General features: G+C 57.8%; 1 protein-coding gene across 1 annotated transcript; it reads left to right on the forward strand.

Annotated features, from left to right (window-relative positions):
• Positions 1 to 63: 63 nt before the first annotated feature.
• Positions 64 to 20,212, forward strand: Kank2 (KN motif and ankyrin repeat domains 2). The gene is made up of 13 exons (XM_026399645.2): positions 64 to 142; positions 1,186 to 1,522; positions 2,358 to 2,473; positions 3,123 to 4,328; positions 12,261 to 12,428; positions 12,514 to 12,616; positions 13,573 to 13,809; positions 14,338 to 14,425; positions 14,863 to 15,082; positions 15,345 to 15,487; positions 15,920 to 16,120; positions 16,194 to 16,283; positions 18,382 to 20,212. Exons 3-13 carry the CDS (start codon positions 2,437 to 2,439, stop codon positions 18,433 to 18,435), a joined length of 2,547 nt encoding a protein of 848 aa, XP_026255430.1. The 5' UTR covers positions 64 to 142; positions 1,186 to 1,522; positions 2,358 to 2,436; the 3' UTR covers positions 18,436 to 20,212.
• Positions 20,213 to 20,367: the final 155 nt, after the last annotated feature.

Here is a 20,367-nt window from a genome sequence, read left to right on the forward strand (position 1 = left end):
CCTGGGGCACCCGAGGGGCGGGGCCGGCCGGGGGCGGGGCCAGGGGCGGGGCCAGCCCGAGGGCCGGGCGGCCAGGCGGCGGCGCGGAGGACGCAAGGGCGGCGGGACGCAGGGACGGCGGCGGCCGGAGCGCGCCAGGCGAGTAGGAGCCGGGCTGGGGTCGGGCTTCGAGTCGGGTTCGGAGTTCGTGTGCGGTCCCTTCCCCACCTCCAACTCCGGGCACAACCTCGTGGTTCCTTAGGAGCCACTGCCTCCAACCTCCACTGTCCCCAACTTTCCCGACTGAGAGCATCTCGGTCTCGCGCCCCTGTCCCCTCCCCATCTTTGACCCTAGCCCCACTTCCCTCTTCCCGCATCTACCTCCATCCCTCCCCCGTGCCCTGTCCCTCTCCCCCACCCCTGCCTCCCCTCTACCTGTCTCCTTCGCCGCCTCTCTCCCTCTCTCGGCCCCTGTCCTGCCCTCCCGCCCTTTGGTCCCTCCTCCCGCCCTCTGTGGCAGGGCCAGGCCCCAGGCGGCGGGAAGGCGGCCCGGCGTCCGGCCGGGCTGGGCCTCGGCCTGGCGGCTGGGTCGGCGTGGGGAGCTGCAGCTGTTTGCTATTAGCCTGGGACCCCGCAGGCCCCGCCCCTCCCTGCATGGGGCGGGGTATCCTCGCCCCCAACTTTGGGGCGGAGAGAGGGGCAGGAAAACCCCCGGAGATGTCCTGGCTGGCAGGGAGGTGCATTGGGGAGCTTCTGAGCTCCCCCACCTGACCCTTCTTGGAGACCCCTGTACCCCTTCCCTGAGCTCCCCACCTGACCCTTCTTTCCCCTCCTGTTCCTCCAGGAGTCCTTCCACCCACATGCCACCACCCCACACTCCCAGTGTCTCTTTCTGTGGCCATGGAAGGTGGTCAGATAATTGGAGACCTGCAGACCTCCATGTCTGGGAAATGGGTAGAGGGCCGTGGAGTCTGCAGGGAGTGGCTTGGTGGGTTCTAGTGGAGCGGCTTTTCCACTGCCCAAGTGACCCGAACAAGTCGCTGCACTTTTCTATCCCCTTAGGTTCTCCATCTGTAAGCCAGAGTAATAACTACCCACCTTGACTATTGTTATATGTTGATGTTATTTGCTACACCTACTGGGTGTACCTGCTCCCCCTGCCCCAGGCCATACCAAACCTGCTCCCTGCCTCTGGGTCTCTCCTAGGTCCCCAGAAAATATTTCAGATCAACTTCCTGTTGCTCATGGGGTGAGGCTGCAGGCAGATGGAAAACCAAATTTCCTACAACTGGTGACGGTGCATTCCAGGTGTGGAAAGCCAGTGAAGCGAGGACAGAGACGTGGAGAGACAGGCAAAGAGAAGTGGAGAGACTGAGAGACAGAGAGGTGGAGAGAGAGGCAGAGAAGAGTGGAAAGAGAAAGACGTGGAGAGAGACTAAGCAAGTCAGGACGAGAAGACATAAGACATACATACTCAGCTGTCCCTGGAACCCCAACCCCGCCTTCATGCCCAACAGGTGCCCCACTTGGTCCATCTTCCCAGGTACCCATTGCCCAGGTACCCTCATGCCAGAAAGGGTTCACTTTCTTTGTGGGATGAGCTGTGGGTTCTGCAGCAAGGTGGCTAGAAGTCAGATTGCAGAAAGGACTGGCCAAGTTCAGGCAGGGTTTGGGGGACAAAAGGGCCCTGCCTAGTCTCCAGGGCTGAGGGGGGTTTAGTGAGAAGCCCTGATTGTTCCTCCCTTTTGCAGCCTCCAGGCGCCCCCTCTTACTTCCTCCCCTCCACCCCATGGCTTCCCGGGCCTCCGCCCCAGCCCTCTCTCCCTGCTGCACCCCCAAGCCGGGACACATCCTGGGGGGGCAGGAAGTTCTGTGTAGCGAAACTGTTTATTTTTAGAGAAAATTGTTTCCATAAAGGGGAAGGGCTTCGTGCCTCCCACTTTCCCTACCCCCCACCAGGGCTCTCTGCCTTGGGGTCACCTAGGGGTCCACTACCCCTGTGTGGCTCCTTAGATCCTTGCAGGGAGACTGTCCCCCGTTAGCGCCCCAGCCTGTCTGTCTTAGCCCCCAATTTTTTCTGTGGCCAGCTCCAGGCCTGGGCTGAGGAGAGGGGGTTCAGGAAGGGTGGGGCTGTCAGGCTTGGGGCCCCCGGCCCAGGGCCGAGTGGAGGCAGGGCTGTGGGAACAGCTGGAGCCTGTCCAGGGGCTGGACAGATGTGCACGCAGGCCTTAGGTTTGGTTTCTTTGTTCCGGGCCTTTCCTTGGCTGGGCAGAGTGTGCATATGAGAGGGTCCCAGACCTGGGTGGAGCCACTGTGTGGCCACATTCCCCTCCCCCTGCAGACTCCTCCTGACCCGTTCCACCACCCCCTCTCCCCAGGTAACCTTCAGCCAGTGCTGCAGGCAGTCTGACTCACTGTCCCCCAAGTGACTCCTGAGGAACAACTGCAGACAAGAAGATGGCCCAAGTCCTGCATGTGCCCGCCCCTTTCCCAGGTCAGGGGTCTGGGGGGGGGGGAAGGGCCCTGCCCTGGGAATTCTGTCCAGGGCTTTGCCCTGAGGGCCTGAGGGGGAGGCCACAGCCCAGCCCTGGGAGGACTTGAAGGAGACAGAATCTTGCTGGGATGAAGGGGTAACCCGAGGGGGAGATAGGGACCTGTCCTGGGAGGCTGTTGGGGGGACATGGTGCAGCACTGGGGTCCTGGGCAGGAGAAGTACAGCCCTGCCATGGCCGGGGATCTGAAGAAAGGAACCTTCTCGCTGGGAAGGGGTTTAGTTTGAAGGGGCCAGAAATCCCTGTGCTGGGGACTTGGGAGGCACAAGAGAGGGTCAGAGTCAGAGTGGGACACCCTTTCCTTCTGGGGGTGGCCCCGCTGTCCTGGGAGAGTGTGGGGGAGAGAGAGTCCTGCTGGGGGACCAGAGGGAGGCAGTCCGGGCCCTCTGTCTCAGGGCAGGCGGGAGGACACCGAGTCTCCAGGGAGCTCAGCCCTGCCCTGGGAGGCCTGAGGGTGACCTGGAGTCGGTGTGGAATGCCAGGTGGTCTCCAGCCTTCGGGCACATGGAACCTGGCCCTCCTGGGCATCAGCCTGGGCCCAGGCAGGGGGACAGCAGTGCTTAGAGGTGCTGGCCTCTCTCTCCACCCCAGGGACCCCGGGCCCAGCCTCCCCACCTGCCTTCCCCGCCAAGGAGCCTGACCCACCCTACTCGGTGGAGACCCCCTACGGCTACCGCCTGGACCTGGACTTTCTCAAGTACGTGGACGACATCGAGAAGGGCCACACGCTGCGGCGGGTGGCCGTGCAGCGCCGTCCCCGTCTGGGCTCATTGCCGCGAGGCCCTGGCTCCTGGTGGACGTCCACCGAGTCGCTGTGCTCCAACGCCAGCGGGGACAGCCGCCACTCGGCCTACTCCTACTGCGGCCGGGGCTTCTACCCGCAGTACGGCGCCCTGGAGACGCGCTCCGGCTTCAACCCGCGGGTGGAGCGCACGCTGCTGGACGCCCGGCGCCGCCTGGAGGACCAGGCGGCCGCGCCCCCTGGCCTGGGCTCCCTGACGCCCAGCGCAGCCGGCTCCACGGGCTCCCTGGTGGGCGTGGGGCTGCTGCCGCCCACGCCTCGGAGCTCGGGACTGTCCACGCCAGTGCCGCCCAGCGCCGGGCACCTGGCCCACGTGCGGGAGCAGATGGCCGGTGCCCTGCGGAAGCTGAGGCAGCTGGAGGAGCAGGTGAAGCTGATCCCCGTGCTGCAGGTGAAGCTGTCGGTGCTGCAGGAGGAGAAGCGGCAGCTCACGGTGCAGCTCAAGAGCCAGAAGTTCCTGGGCCACCCCACCGGGGGCCGCAGCCGCAGCGAGCTCTGCCTGGACCTCCCAGACCCGCCCGACGACCCGGCGGCGCTCGAGACCCGGAGTGTGGGCACCTGGGTCCGCGAGCGGGACTTGGGCGTGCCCGACGGGGAGGCGGCGCTGAATGCCAAGATCGCCGTGTTGGAGACCCAGCTCAAAAAGGCCTTGCAGGAGCTGCAGGCGGCCCAGGCCAGGCAGGCCGAGCCCCAGGCCTGGCCCCCGCCCGACAGCCCCATCCGAGTGGACACGGTCCGGGTGGTGGAAGGGCCGCGGGAGGTGGAGGTGGCGGCCAGCACAGCTGCTGGGGCCCCTGCACAGCGAGCGCAGAGCCTGGAGCCTTACGGAGTGGGGCTGAGGGCCCTGGCGACATCAGGAGGGGCAGAGAACCCCCCCGTGTTCCGCAGCCACGAGGTGGTGGAGACAATGTGCCCGGTGCCCACTGCGTCCACTAGCAACGTCCACGTGGTCAAGAAGATCAGCATCACAGAGCGGAGCTGCGAAGGGGCGGCAGGTGAGTGTGGCACAGGGGGAGGGGAGAGTCTGGATTGTCTTTCTCTCCGCTGCTCATCCTGACCCTGGGAATGGCAGGGCCCAGCCCCTGCCCCAGCCTTTCACCAGCCGCATCATCCAGCTCTCAGAGCCTCTGTCTTTTCATCCACAAACAAGTGAGCCACTGACCCAAGGGCTGTAGAGGCCTGTGGAGAAATTGGGTGTCTAGCATGGGACCTTCTGCATGGCTCCTTGTGAACTTCAGAACAGGAGTTATCTGGAGGAGGTTCTGTGTAAGTCTGTCGGTTAGCTGGGCAGAAACCCTCCTTGTGTATTCAGTAAGTGGCGGGAATCCATCTCTGGTACAGGAAACAGGTTGTTCATATAACCGGCAGCCTCAGGTATAGCTGGATCCAAGTGCTCAGATGCCATCAGGAATCTAAGTTATTGTCACTCTCCTTCCTACCCTGGAGATGGGCAGAGGAAGGTGGCCCCATCGCTCCAGGGCTTTTTCCTTCCAGCTCCGTGGAAAGGGAGCCCCTTAGTCTAAATAGTACCAGTCAAAGACCCAGGAGTGGCCTTCATTGCCTATTCCTGGATCCTGAAGGAAGAGAAGCCCCACCCAGGCTCTGTGGCCTTTAAGAGAGGAAGGGGGTGCCCCAGAAGAAGCGCTGAGTCCTCATGCCAGGAAAGAGGGTGCAGGGTGTGCAGAACATCTGCCCAGCCACTGCTGCCCTGAGGGCCCAGGGAGAAGCTACCAGAATGACTCATAATAATGACAGCTGTTCTTTATTGAGTACCCGCCGAGGAGTGCTAAATGCTGTGCAAAGTGTTTTACCCAAGGAGGGGTCATCTGTGCAGCCAGAGGACCTGAGTTCAGATACACTTCCTGCTGTGTGACCTGGGTGAGCAATACCGCCTCTCTGGGCCTCAGCCCACCTCTCTGTGAAGTAGCATAGTACTGGTTCCCACCTCTGAAACCCTGGTGAATTCACGTACACAGTAAGTGCTCCATCAGTGCTTCTTGCTGCTTCTAATAATTTTTGGTCAACCTGTTTATAGCTGGGGAGACTGAGGCTTCACACGCTTTACTTCACTTCACTGAGGTGTCACACAACCAGGAAGCAGCTGAGCCGGGATCTGAGCCCAGGCCAGCTTGAACCTGGGGCAGGGCTCCAAGGGGGGTCCCAGATTCTCCTCCCGCCTGCAGGGTCAGCTGCCCAGCGCCCAACCAACATCCGGAGGGCAGGGACTGAGGGCAGGGACCCAGCTGTGCTTTCTCACTTCCCTGTGTTGTTCCTGGCCAACTCCGGACACCACTCCTCTGTTCTGTGTCCATCCAAACACCCAGCCCTGCGACTCTGGCCTTCAGCCAGCGGTCCCGCCCGGCCCAGCCTCGGAATCTCTGAGAGGCACCCTCCATTCCAGACATGCTTCCCAGGGCAGCCATGGGGCCTCCTGCTTGCAGGACATACAGACATAGCAGTGTCCACCCCCTGTGCAAGCCGCTGTCCCTGAAGGTCCTTCCTGGTGGCTTACTCCACTCCCTCTTGCTGCAGGCAACCCTGGTCTTTGCCTTGCTTGGGCAGAGCTGGAGTACATTCATTCATCTCGATATCTCATTTAGCAGACCTCTATGGAGAGCCCACTAGGTGCTGGACTGTTGTAGGCACTGGGAATGCAACCGTGAACTAGACAGACCAAAGCCCCTGCAACAACTGAACAAGAGACTGCAGTGATGGGAAATGTCACTTCAGGGAATTCATGTATTTAAAGCAAAAAAATAGAGACGTGGAATTGGGGACAGCTAGATAGGGTGATGGCCTGGGTTCAGCTCTGACTTCCTGCTCCCTGTCCCTCGGTCCCGCAGCATGCTGCGTAAGCCCTCTATGCCTCGGGTCCTCATCCATGAACTGGGGGTCCCGCCAGTCTGTTACTGAAACACAGCCAAGGGCACGGCTCAGTGGTGGACAAGGGGTTTACATGTGTGAAGCCCTAGGTTCCCTCCCCAGCAACACAAAAAGGGGGGGGGGGAGGTGGGAATCATGTCAAATGGTCAGCAGGGCCTAGGGCATGAGGCAGGGCGCACGGTCACCTCCAGGCCTTGTGGCATCTCCCAACCAAGATGCAAAGGAGTCAGGCGGGCAAAGGAGTCAAGGAAACAGTGTTCTGGGCAAGGCCGAGCGGTCAGAGGCCCCAAGGTGAAGAAGGGCCCCTCAAAGTGTCGAACGGAACCAGTCACTCTGGCAGCTCAGCTCCGGAGGCTGAGGCAGGAGGATTGCAAGTTCAAGGCCAGCTTCAGGAACTTAGTGAGGCTTGGCCTCCAAAAATTAAAGTAAAAAGGGCTGGGGACATAGCTCATGATAGAGCACCCTGGGGTCCATCCCTAGTACTGGAAAAAGAAAAAAGAAAATTATGGCATTCCGGGGTGCTATTGGATGCCTGTTTCATATTTTATTCATTTGAATTCACAATGACCCTATGAAGTGTTGATGTTTTAATTCTCATTTTACAGATGAGGAAACCCAGGCCCGGGGAGGTAAAGGAATTTGCCTATGGTTCTCAAAGCCAACACTCAAACTGTGTCTTTAGTTTAACGTGATCCTAGGAGCATTTTCTCTATTCGTCCAAATTCTTTGGACATGCTCTTTTTTAAAATACTGACACCATTTTCTTCTCTCTTTTTCTTTTGTGGTGCTGGGGATGGAACCAGGGTCTTGAGTGTGCTAGGTAAGTGGTCTACCACTGAGCTACAGCCCCCAAAACAATCAGTTATTTATTGATTGATTGATACTGGGGATTGAACCCACGGGCAGTTTACCACTGAGCCACATCCCCAGCCCTTTTTATTTTTCTGTTTTGAGATAGGATCTCACTAAGTTCCTTAGGGTCTCAAACTTGCGATCCTCCCGCCTCAGCCTTCCAAGGAGCCAGGATTACAGGTATGCACCATCATGCCTGGCCCAGAATTGATTTTTAAAAATTTAAGTTATTGAGCTGCACCAAGTGTGGACAGAGCGCCAGCCGTGGGCATGTAAAGTAATTCAGTAAAAGACATGAAGGCCCTTGAAAATACCCTTCCCGAAACCTGTCGTAAGCAAAGAGGGTGGACCACGCGAGACGTTCTCCCGGTGTTGAGTTGACCTGAGTCTCCAGTCTGCCAACCACACCCGCTGGTCTCCTGTTTTGCTTTGGTATTTCTTCTCTGTCCCCTCCGTCCTTAGCCGGACAGCTTTGCAACTCTGCAGGGCTCTACCTTCTCTCTCTCATCTGCTCACTCGTCTCCGTTCCGTTTTCCCTGCCTTATTGAGATATTATCAAATATTAAGAAAGAAAACCAAGAGTTAAGTGCGGACGCTGAGCCAGCTCAGTGCCTCCTCCTGTCCTCATGGTGCAGAAGCAGCCGTCGGTGAGATGTCAAGGAACAGGCGTGCCAGGTGCTGTGTGCACACCTCTGGTCCCGCAGCTGGGGAAGTTGAGGCAGGAGGAGTGCAAGTTCAAGGCCAGCCTGGGCAACTTAGCTAGACAAGGGATAAAGGAACAAGCTTGGCTGTGCCCCAGCGAAGCTTTACTTGTGCATGCTGAAATTCGATTTTTTAAATATGTTCCACATGTCCTATAGCATTTATTCTTTTATTTTTTTTCCCAAACCACTTAAAAATGTAAAAACTGTCTGGTATGGTGGCACATGCATATAATCCCAAGCAACCCAGGGAGGCTGAGGCAGGAGGATCACCAAGTTCAAGGCCAGCCTCAGCAACTTAGTAAGGCTCTAAGCAACTCAGTGAGATCTGTCTCTAAATAAAATGCCAAAAAAGGGGTGGGAGTGTGGCTCAGTAGTTAAGTGCCCCAGGTTCAATCCCCAGTACCCAAAAAAGAAAAAAAAAAATGCCCATATACCACACCTTCCCAACCTCTCCTCTGTGCCATTCAGGTACCCCCGCCTCCACCACTTCTTTCCCCCATCTTTTTTTTTCCTAATGTGGTGCTGGGGATTGAGCCTGTGCCTCTCACATGGGACGCAAGTGCTCTGCCACTCAGCGGCCCTTCCATTTTTATTTTGAGACAGGATCTGGCGGAGTTGCCCAGGCGGGCCTCAAACTTGTGATCCCCGGCCTCAGTGGCTGCGTCTACAGGGGCATGCCACCACGCCCGGCCCTCCCCTCCCGTTTGCTATCATTCCTGGTTTTTCACCTTCCAGAAGTTTATTTAGATATTTGGTGTCACTGGAAAATATGCCCTGTGTGTGTTTGATTTCCTTAAATGGTATTGTGTTTCAGAAAAACAAAAATCTCTTTCTTATTTTTTTCCTCCTCTTTTTTTTTTTTCCCCCTGGGCTGGGGATGGAACCAGGCCTCACGCAGCTTGGCTGCTGCTCTCCCACTGAGCCGTCCCCCACCCCGTCCTTTCTCCACGCACACTGGTGGGTTTGTGGGTTGTTGGTTTTTTTTCTTGTAGATGGACACAATACCTTTATTTTATTTATATGTGGTTCTGAGGGTGGAACCTAGTGCCTCACACATGCCAGGCAAGTGCTCTGCCCCTGAGCCACCACCCCAGCCCTACACTGGTGTTTTTAAATCTGGTTTGTCACTTTCAAGAAGCTGAGTAGATTTCTGTCCCGGGTGAGTTCCAGCCTTTCCCCATCTCCTCCCCTCATGGTGGGAGCCGGGAGGTAGCTTCCACCTTTGGCTCCTGTGGACGATGCTAGGGCCACCCTCCCGCTGGCCTCCGGGTCCTGTCTGGTGGTCTGTGCCAACACCCCGTGGGATGCCCTCCGCCGGGCCTGGGCTGCTGCCTGGCTCCCTGCGTCTCCGCCCGTGGCCCATCCACCTTTCTTGCTTTGCCCGCCTTTTGCTGGTGCAGAGTTCTCGCTCCCTGTTGGAATTTGCATTTCTCTGGTTTCCAGCGCGGCCGAGCGTCTCCCTGTGGTCTTATGAGCCTTCGTCCATTTCTCTAGGAGGAACTTTCAGAGGTTCTTGGCATCATCCAGATTAGGGAGTGGCAGACGATGACCTGCCGCCTGTTTTTGTGGCCCTCAGCTGAGAAATGTTTTTATATTTTTAAGCAGTGGAACTGGGCCAGGGTGGAGCCCGGGGACGGAGCACTCGCCTAGTGCCCATGGCCCTGGGTTCCGTCCCCAGCAACGCCTCCCCCCAAAAACTGATGGTGAAACACACAACATACATTTATGAGTTGAACCGTTTTAAGGGAACTGGTCATTCATGGCTGGGAGCACGTTCCCAATGTCTCATAGCCATCCCCACCTCGAGCTCCGGAGCGTTCACCTCTTTCCCCGTTAAACGCTGAGCCCCAGCCCCAGCCCTGCACCCCGCTCTGCCTCTTCCATTTCTGTCTCTGGTCTGGTGACTCTGGCACCTCCAGTGAGTGGAGTCTGTCTGCGCCTTGGTCTGGCTGATTTCATGGGCCTGTGCTTCCGTCTCATCTGTTCTTTCTCCAGTGACTCTAAGTCAGGAGCCCTGAGTCTGGGGCAGAGATGGGGAGTGACAACCATGTGCACATAATCCCAGTGGTTTAGGAGGCTGAGGCAGGAGGATCGCAAATTCAAAGCCAGCCTCAGCAACTTAGCGAGGCCCTGTCTCGAAATAAAAAAAAGAGCTGAGGATGTGGCTCAGTGGCCGTGCGCCCCTGGGTTCAGTGCCCGGCACCAAAATAAAAAATAAGCACAAAGGTTGGGAATGACCATCTGCCTCCCCACATGCTCCACTTGGCTATACCGTGTGTTTAATGTGGGTTCATTGTCAAGGTTTAAAAGAAAACGAGGCCAGGTGTGTCACTCGGAGGTAGAGCACTTGCCTGGAATGCACGAGGCCCTGGGTTCCGTCTTCAGTACTGCATAAAAAATAACAATAAATGTTAAACGTAAAATAATCGGGGGATTCACGAACACTGGCATTTGCCCTCGTGGGAGCGCAGGCCTCGGCCACACCCTGGGTCCAACTGTCTCTAGGCCCAGTGTCACCTGCAGCCCCGCCCTCCCACCCTGGCCCGTGCGGGGCCTCTCTCCCTTCTCCGCTACCCTTGAGTGTTGCGTGTGAACTTGAGGAAGTCATGCTGCATGTGTCAAGAAGATTGTATCCATTAAGGGGACTTCAAAGCACTGGCCTTCAGCAGCTGTGCCCAGTGGCAGGAAGGGGAAACCCCGCGGAAGTGGCAACTCCGAGGCCATCTGTGGCCTGGGGGCCTGGCTGGATCCTGAGACGGGGCAGCCTGGCACGGTGGAGGCTGGACGGTCATTCCCTCTCCGGCCTGCTGGGCTGGGGCGTTAGCTCCTGCTGTCCCTATCCCAGCTGGGCAGCAGATGACCCAGGGATTGTGCCTAGGAGGTCACCTTTGTCCGCAGCCTACTTAGGAAGCATTTCAACTGTGATACATACACGTGAAACTTACCAGTTGAACCTTTGTTTCTTTCCTGCAGTGCTGAGGATGGAGCCCAGGGTCTCCTGGGCTTGGCAGGTGCTCCACCACTGAGCTGCACCTCAGCCCCAAGTCCTGGGTTCCTAACAGCCATGTGGCTTCACTTTCCTGATGATTAAAGCAATGGCTGCCTGACGTCAAATCAGGGATCTAACACTCCCATGCTTTAGGCATGTAGTACTTTTTGGTGGGAGGGCGGCCCTGGGAATTGAACTCAGGCACTCGACCCCTGAGCCACATCCCCAGCCCATTTTTAAATTTTATTTGGACACAGAGTCTCACTGAGTTGCTCCGTGCCTTGATTTTTGCTGAGACTGGCTTTGAACTTGTGTTCCTCTTGCCTCAGCCATAAATAAGGATGGGTATAGCTCAGTGGTTGTGCTCCCCTGGGTTCAATCCCCAGTACCAAATAATAAATACAAAGCCCGGGAATGGTCATCTGCCTCCCCACATGTTCCACTTGGCTATCCAGTGTGTTTAATGTGAATTTATTATTAAGGTTTAAAAGAAAAAGTCAGGAGGCCAGGGATGTCACTTGGTGGTAAGAGCACTTGCCCAGCATGCACGAGGCCCTGGGTTCCATCCCAAAAAAGAAAATAAACAGCGGGGCGTGGTGGCACACACCTGTAATCCCAGCAGCCAGGGAGGCTGAGAAAGGAGGATCACAGGTTCAAAGCCAGCCTCAGCAGTGGCCAGGTGCTGAGCAACTTAGCAAGGCCCTCTCTCAAAATATAAAAGGGCCAGGGCTGGGGCTCAGTGGCTAAGTGCCCCTGGATTCAGTTCATGGTACCAATAAATAAAGAAGAAAAACTGAGCACAAAATGAATTCTAAAACACAATGCTACTTAAAAGGGGACTGGGATGTGGCTCAGTGGTAGAGAGCCCCTGAGGTTCAATCCCCACTACCAAAAAAAAGAAAGAGTTTACAGTCATTTGGAAGTAACAAGTATTTCTCCAGGGCTCTTGACGTGCTGGATTGCGGTAAGCCCTTCATGTCACTCTGCCTTTCGTCTGCACAGTGGTGATGCCGTGAGGTAGGATATGTCATCTGCTTGAAACCCAGAGAAGTTGAGTGACTTGCTCCAGGTCACTCAGCTCCTAGGTGAAAAGTCTGAGTCTCCGCTCTGACCACCGTGCTCTAGGCTGTGATCCAACCCGTCGCCTAGAGAATACTTCATACAGCATCAGGGCGGGGACCCTCAAGCCAGCCCTGTAGGGCCACAGGGACCCTGTCCCTGATCAGCGGCAGGGCAAGCCACAGACGAGGGTTAGTGTAGGATTTTGCCACCCACTTGCTGGTGACCTTAGAGCTCTTGTCCCCGCCTCACCTCTAAGAGTCGCTATGCCTCAGTTTCCTCCCCTGCCACAGCCTGACCCTCCAGATGACACAGTGTAAGACTTAGCCCTCGTGACAGCACCTGGCTCAGGACATGTGAGTGACAAGCAGCAACTGTCACAAGTGTTGTCATTTGCTTGTTGTGACCCTCAGCAGATGCCTCATCTCGTGTCCTTCCAGGTCTCTCACGGGCACCTCCAGAGTCCTCGTCCCCGCCAGGGTCTGCAGCAGCCGCTGCCCAGGTGGAGCCCGAGGAGAGCACAGGCCAGGTGCCCGCGGGTGACTGCGCCAGCAGGGAGCCCACCAGGCAGGTGGCCTCTTGCGAATCGGAGGAGGCCAGGGGTGCAGGTAAGGGGTGGTGGCCACGGAGGGGGACAGCACCAGGGTGACCGGGATGGGTTGAGCTCTTTCTGTGACGCAGTCCTCCCTCTAGGCGGTTCCCTGGCCGGAGTGCGGTCCATCATGAAGCGGAAAGAGGAGCCCGCGGGCCCCGAGGCCCGGCGCAGGAGCCTGCAGTTCGTGGGCGTCAACGGCGGGTGAGAGGACCCCATCCCACAGCCCTTCCCTTTTTTTCAGTTCATTCATGGAGAAGAAAGAGCGTAGTAAACACCTTATTCTAAGTCCCCCGCTTGGGCTGATCCATTGACTCAAATGACAACAGGTAGATGAGGAGACAGGCCTGAGGAAGCTGTGTGTCTAGCAGGGGTAGTGATCCGGGAGGCCAGGTACGGTGGTGCACACCTGTAATCCCAGTGAGGGAGGCTGAGGCAGGAGGATGGCAAGTTTGAGGCCAGCCTCAGCAATTAAGCAAAGCCTTAAGCAATTGAGCAAGATCGTGTTTCAAAATTAAAAAATACAAAAGGACTGGGGGTGTAGCTCAATGGTAAAGGGCCCCTGGGTTCAATTCTTAGTACCAAAAAAACAACACTCAGTGATCCAGGAGTCTGCCCTGGCTCCAGAGCTTGTGGCTGGCCTAGCCCCTGGGAGATGCCAATTCCACTCCCTGCTCTGATGCAGCCTTGATCCAGGGGACAGTGGGTCCTGAGAGCAGGTTCCAGGCCGGATGGAGCCTCTGAGGAGGCACTGCTGGCCCTGACCCATAGGAGTCCCAGGAGCAGAGGACAAGTAGGAGCAGGCAGAGTGAAGGGCGGGGTGTGGGAGGGCGCTGCTGATAGAGGCGCCAGCCCAGGCCGGAGGAGGCAGGTAGAGAAGCAGGACGCCGAGGCAGCCACGGCCAGTGGGGGCCTCCAGTGCCACCCAGGAGCTTCGGGTGTCCAGGAGCAGCAAGGAGCCCAGAGAGGCCTGTGCAAGGCGGGTGGAGATCGAGTGGGTGACACCCTCGGGGCAGGGGCAGGGGGCACTGAGGGCAGAAGTTGTAGAGCAGCACCCGGCGTGGCCAGTCACAGCTGCTGTTCCTGCGGCATGGACGGGATGCCGGCTGCCGTCCCTTCCTGGCTGCAGCGTCTCCTCACCTGCCTGCCTTCCTCCCCAGGTATGAGTCCTCATCGGAAGACTCCAGCACAGCCGAGAACTTCTCAGATAATGACAGCACAGAGAACGAGGCCACAGAGCCCGAAGACAGGGTTCCGAGTGTGGCCCCAGTGCCCCAGCTCAGGCCAGGGACAGCGGTGGCCAAGACCGGCCGGCAAGAGTGTCGGTTATCTCGGGAGTCTCAGCACGTACCCACGGCGGAGGGGGCCTCGGGATCCAACTCGGAGGAGGAGATCCGGTCAGTTTTCTGGGTGGGAGAGACTCAGAGAGGGTCTTTCTCAGATCCAGCCCAGCCCTCTGAGAGCCCAGTCAGGCACACTCTAGTGGGAATTAGCCAACAAGCGCTTTCTCCTGAGCATCTCAAGTTCTGGAGGCCATCAAAGCCTCTTTCTAGCTCCTGGTGTTAGGTTTTAGGAGACAGAAGTTTCTCTTCTCTTCTTTGGGGCGTGTACTCCAACACCCGTTCTATTTATTATGTCTCCTATATTTTTTTTCCTGATAAAAAATCTGCCCTGAGGAAAGACTTTCTGTTCACTCCTGGCCATTTGGAACAGCCCAGCCCACATGTCCCCTTTGTCCTGTAACCTGTGTGTTCCCCGTGACCCTGGTGAAGAGGGTCTGCAGTGCCGCCCTTCAGTTGACCCTGGCAGGACTTCGTGGGTGCCACAGTGGAGAGCTCTCCTCCAGCTCCCCAGCTGGATGTGGGGTGGGGACAGGCGTCCAGGGGACCTGGCGCTCAGACCAAGCTCCTCTTGTTCTTTGGCAGGATGGAGCTGAGCCCCGACCTCATCTCGGCCTGCTTGGCCCTGGAGAAGTACCTGGGCAACCCCAACGCCCTCACGGAGCGGGAGCTGGTAGGCTGAGCCCTCAGCAGACCCCCTCCCGTCCCACCACTCCTGGCTGCTGCTTGCCCTTGGTGGCCCCCTCCATCTGCCTAGTGAGGACCCTGAGACCCCCAGCCGGGGCTCTGGGGTGGGTGGGACTTGAGTCGTGGACCCTGGAGACGGGCCAGGGAGGCAGAGGGGGGCCCCAGTTCAGTGGTCGCTCTTGCTTCTGCGGCCTGAGGGGAGGGGCTGCCTTGCTCTTCCCTCGGAGGTGGTCCCCAGGCAGAGGCGGCCTTCTGGGAAGGCGTCCCGTGTCCACACCCACCCTGAGGGTCTTAGTGAGTCGGGGTGCTGTCCCTCAGAGCCCCGTGCAGGGTGGGGGGCACCTCAGTTGGCTCCAGGGGCTCCTCTGGGGGGAAGACCTCCCCCATCCGGGCCTTTGTCCCTCACACCCCTCCCCCACCTAGAAAGTGGCCTACACCACGGTGCTGCAGGAGTGGCTACGCCTGGCCTGCCGCAGCGACGCACACCCCGAGCTGGTGCGGCGCCACCTGGTCACCTTCCGGGCCATGTCCGCCCGGCTGCTGGACTACGTGGTCAACATCGCCGATAGCAACGGCAACACGGCGCTGCACTACTCCGTGTCACACGCCAACTTCCCCGTGGTGCGGCAGCTGCTGGACAGCGGTGAGCGGGGGCGGCCCTAAGGGGGCCCAGCCTCCCTGGGGGACACAGCCTCCCCTCTGGCGGAGGAGGCCCATCTCCTGCGTGGTGTATGATGGCAGTGGGGACCCCCGGGGCAGGGAGGACTTCCAGTTAGGTGGCGCCTAGACAGAGGGAGGAGAGCGCAGTGGCGCTCAGGGCTGGAGGGAAGGCGGCTTCCCTTCTGATGGCGGAGGCCTGGCCATCCCAGGGCTCTCATCCACCGGGTCCCCTCCCCACCGCGCAGGCGTCTGCCAGGTGGACAAGCAGAACCGCGCAGGCTACAGCCCCATCATGCTCACTGCCCTGGCCACCCTGAAGACCCAGGATGACATCGAGACTGTTATTCAGCTCTTCCGGCTTGGAGATGTCAACGCCAAAGCCAGCCAGGTAGGTGCAGGGACCCTGGGCCTACGCGGGCCTGGGGAGCCTGGCCCCTTGAGTGAGCCCCCACTGCGTGCCAGGCCCAGCGGTGCCCTCAGCTCCCATTCCGGGGAGCGGCCACTCCACAGGCTCAGAGGGCTGCCTCATTCCTCGAGGTCAGAGTCCAGGAGGTGGGATCCCAGCTGTGGTCCAGCTGCAGAGCCCTGCTCTCCGTGACCTGCCGAGTGGCCCGAGGGCCTTGGGTCCATCCCTAGCACTGTCCCCCCCACACACACACAAAAAAAGGGTAGGGCAGCCAAGACCCCATGGGATGCTGGGAAGGGGGTTGCAGCAAGTGGGGGCGCTCGGCACGGGAGCCCGGGGAAGCCCTGGAAGGTTCTGGAGCAGGAGCATCTTACCTTTGGTCCCACGTGGACTATGACCGCGGTCCTTGCCCAGGCGGGGCAGACGGCCCTGATGCTGGCGGTCAGCCACGGGCGAGTGGATGTGGTCAAAGCCCTCCTGACCTGCGAGGCGGACGTCAACGTGCAGGACGATGACGGCTCCACGGCGCTCATGTGTGCCTGTGAGCACGGCCACAAGGAGATCGCGGGGCTGCTGCTGGCTGTGCCCAGCTGTGACATCTCGCTCACCGACCGTGTAAGTGCCCGCCCAGGGGCTCCCCAGGAGAGTGGAGTGACCAGGCAGTAGCACAGCAACGGCTTCTTTGCAGGATGGGAGCACCGCTCTCATGGTGGCCCTGGATGCCGGGCAGAGCGAGATCGCGTCCATGCTGTACTCCCGCATGAACATCAAGTGCTCGGTGAGTCTCAGGCAGGGTGGGAGGGGGGCTGCGGGAGGCGACAGGTGTATGTGAAGAGTGGGTGGTAGGCCAGGCGCAGTGGCTCACGCCTGTAATCACAGTGACTCGGGAGGCCGAGAGAGGAGGATCACAAGTTTGAGGCAGCCTCTGCATTTAACCAAATCTGGTCTCAAAAAGGACTGAGGATTAAAGTAGTTAAGTATTAAAGCACCTCTGGGTTCAATCCCTGGTACCCGCCCCACAAAATCATAAGGTATGGGAAGCTGAGACAAGAGGATCGCTTGAGACCAGGAGTTCAAGGCCAGTCAGGGCAACATAGCAAGACCGTGTTTCAAACAAAGAAATCATAAGTCAAACCATAGCTTGAAGACTGTATTTCCTGAGCACCTACCGTGTGTTAGTAGGTTCTGTGGTCACAGCAGTGTACAAAACTAAAAAAAATATTCTGCCTTCCGAGAGTGTGCATCTAGTAAGAGACGCCGTAAGCAAATCAGTATGTAATACCAGGTGACAGCACCAGAAAGGAGTAAGGCAGTGAGAGGGATGGCCAGGGACCAGGGGAGCTACTTTAGGTCTCAGCTAAGAGGTGACATTCTGGGACTGGGATTGTGGCTCCGTGGTAGACTAGCGTGCATGAGGCACTGGGTTTGATTCTTGGCACCACATACAAATAAATTTAAAAAAAAAAATAAAGGTCCATCAACAACTAAACATATATTTAAAAAAAAAAAGGTGACATTTCAGCCTGTACCTGAAGAAGTGAGGGAGTGAGTCACGTGGCCATCTAGGCAGAAGGGGCAGCCATGCAAAGGCCCTGAGGCAGGAATGTGCCTCTGCATTTACGAAGTATCAGGGAGCCCAGGAGGAAGAGGCAAGGGCAGAGTGACGTGGCAGATTGTGGGAGACCAGGGTGGGCCAGAGTGAGGACTTTGGCTTAGACTTCAACATGTCAGCATATTAAAGTCCTAGAAAACCTCACTGAAAAGAAACCTAACTCCGCGTAACTCAGCATTTCTCTTATTTGACCACAGAAATCTTGTTTTTTTTTTTGGTTTTTTTTCCCCCAAATCCTGCCTGAGCTGGACACGGCAGCACACACTGTAATCCCAGTAACTTGGGAGGCTGAGGCAGGAAGATTACAGTTTGAGGCCAGCCTGGGCATAGGAGCAAGACTCTGTCAGTGGTAGAGTGCCCGCCCAGCAGGCAGGAGGCCCTGGGTTCCATGCCCAGAACAGACAGGGGAACTGCCTCAGGGGCCCGGGGCCGCGACTGCCCAGACAGCCGCCCGTCTCCCACTCACCCCAGCTCCCACGGGAGCCCCCCTTCCTACATCCCCACTATCCTGTGCCCTGCTCAGGGTGTCAGGACGCGGGGCCTCAGTCCTATCCTGCAGGGAATCGCTCTGGGCCTGCTTCCAACTAGAAGATTGAGTGACGGGGCCTCTAGTGTCCTAAATGTCCCTGCAGTTTGACCTGTGGCCCTGTCCCCAGAGAACCCCTGAGGGACAGACCCTCATCCATCACCACCCACCTGGACCACTCACTGCGGTTTCTTCCACCCTGGCCCCCACTTCCTGGCCTCGTCCTACTCCCCGACCTCCAGCCTGTCCCCCACCCCGTAGCAGCCAGAGGCCACTGTGGACACTGGAGTCGGGGCACCTCTCTCCACTCTCAACCCTCTACGACTCCCACCTCACTTGAGAAAAAGCCAAGTCCTTCTGGGAGCCTATCCGCCACCCTTCCTCGTTCCTGCCAGGGTTCCTATATCCCAGCTCCTCTGCTTCTGCCCCAGGACCTTCGCACTTACTGTTCCTCCAGCCGCCTCTGCCAGCCTCTGGGATTAGGACACACACACACACACACACACACACACACACACACACACACACGCACGCTCTGCCTGCATCCCCTCCATCTCTTATCCCCAGTGACAGTCCTCCAGTCTTTGTTTCTTCAAGGCATCCCTTATTTGAAGCCAAGGGCTACACCTCCTGCAGGGCAGGCCCACCCACCACATCCACAGGCCAGCCCTAATGTCCATGCCTCAGAAAGGGGATCTGAAATAGCACCAGACAAAAAGCACTGGCTTCTCGTTACAGTTCGCCCCGATGTCCGATGACGAGAGCCTGGCGTCGTCCTCCGCCGAAGAGTAGCCAAGGGAGGGCGGCCGGAGCCTCCCTTGGGGCCACTGGCCCGCCAGCCGTCCTGTCTCCTCTCTGCCCCTCTCTCCTCGGGCTTCCCCCCACCCCCCAGGCCCAAGTCTGGAAGGCAAACCGCGTCCCCAGGGAGCCCAGGACAGGGACTCGCAGGGGACTCCTGCTCCGGTTGGTTCTCCGGCACCCAAGTTCAAAGCAGCGGCCCAGACCAAAGCTCAACTCTTGTCTAACGCGGCGCCAGGGGCTGTTGGCGGGTGTGGGTTTTATAAAGAACGCGGAGAACAATCGGCGGCAATTACGGGCGGAGGAGGGGAAATTTTATATTTTTGAATCATTGTCGGGGGAAGGGCGCGATCCTCCTGTGTGTGGCCAAATTTGAAAGTCACTGGAATTGCGTGTGCTCCTGTAGTCGTGAATGTCAAGGCACCGTCATCACGCAGTGGCTTTGCCCGCCCGCCTCCCCCACTCGGACTAACTGTCCAGTTACAGCATCTGCTGCCCCCACTCCAGGTGGCCTTCCGGGGGACATTTCTTCTCTTTCTTCACAGAGTAGCTTCCGCCCTGTCACGTCACCCCCTGGGCAGACAGCTGAGCCCTTCTCTCTTGTTGTGTCTGCCAGCGTCACCCCCACTCAAGTTGGGGGACTCAGGACCCTGCGGCCTGTGCTCTGGTAGCCTCTGACTTGTAGGTAACCCGTTCACAAGGAGAAATGACCCAGAAATCCATCCCGCCCCTGCACAGAGGCCCTGGCAAACAGCAAGTTTCCTAGAAAATCCTTCAGACCTAGAGTTGAAAGAAAAAGATCCAGTTCTCAGAGTGGCTGCTACATCCAGAGCCCAGAACCGTGGTTCCAGGGCCCTCCTCTTCCTCCACAGGTCTCCAGAATTTCTCTCCTTAAAGGAAAGAAAACAGGGAATGTGTGTGTTGGCAGAGCACAGGGCAGGCTCCACAAACCCCATGTGTACACAATTAAAAGTTGGCTGCCCCCAGAGGACTCCCAGCGCAAACTTAAAGAGACAGGCCCTTGCCGAAAACCAAACAAAGGGCAGCTGGATTTTTTTTTTTTTTTTTAAACAACCTAGAGACTTTCCGGAGCTGCCTGGAGTAGAGCCTGCTGGAAACAGGGCTCGCCAGATTGGCTTACGGTTTCCTTCTGGGTCTGTTTTGTCCCCAGAATCTCAGTGTGGTTCTCTTTCCTGTTCCTTTCCTCGGGAAGCAGGGAAAAGATCAGGCTTCCCCCTTCAGTGTGCCTTGTTAAGGAAGTGGGAGCCCTCCCCAGGCCTGTGCTGCCCTCCAGGTCCACAGGGCTTTGAAGCCCCAGCCCAGCAGGACAGAATGAGCCCCAGGAGCTGTCTGCTCCCCTAGAGAAGCAGGTTTCTGGGCTTGGTGTAGCCTGGCTGGCTTGGATTTTTGTAGAAGGTCAGTCTATGTTTGGACAAGAAGGCTTGGGCTGTCCAGGACGGGGTGGGTGGGTGGTGTGCGTGTGAAACTAGAGAACCCCAGGTGAGCGAGCAGGTGCTGTACCCAAGCTCCTGGAAGCAGCCCTTTGGCCCAGGAGTGCTGACCCCGCCCATCACCCGCGTCACTTGGTCATTCCTCTCTGCATGCCCATTGGGCTGCACAGGGGTCATGCCCCGTCCCTACCCTCTTCCCACGTGTATCCCTGAGCTTTAATTTCACTCTCTGACCACGGTACGTCCATAAAGACAGTATTACACTAAATGAAGTATTCTTTTTTGTAATCTCTTTTTTAGAACGTAAAGAATTTAATAAAGCTACAAATAATGTGGATGCGTCTCTGTCTTTGTGTCATTGTAGTTGTCCGTGTGTGGATGGAGCCGGGGCCTTGTGCATGACAGGCAAGTGCTCAGCCTCAGCCACCGCCCTGGCCCTTGCTAGGTTTTCTCTCTCTCTTTTTTTTTGGGGGGG

This window comes from Urocitellus parryii, chromosome 3 (genome assembly GCF_045843805.1).
Source record: "Urocitellus parryii isolate mUroPar1 chromosome 3, mUroPar1.hap1, whole genome shotgun sequence".
In the NCBI taxonomy this organism is placed as follows: Eukaryota; Metazoa; Chordata; class Mammalia; order Rodentia; family Sciuridae; genus Urocitellus; species Urocitellus parryii.

Bases quoted from the DNA above. Each gene is read 5' to 3' on its own strand.
- Kank2 (XM_026399645.2), top strand. From the start codon at position 2,437: ATGGCCCAAGTCCTGCATGTGCCCGCCCCTTTCCCAG. The intron at 14,426-14,862 runs GTAGGCTGAGCC...TCCCCCACCTAG, and splicing joins CCCTCACGGAGCGGGAGCTG to AAAGTGGCCTACACCACGGT. The intron at 16,121-16,193 runs GTAAGTGCCCGC...GCTTCTTTGCAG, and splicing joins ACATCTCGCTCACCGACCGT to GATGGGAGCACCGCTCTCAT.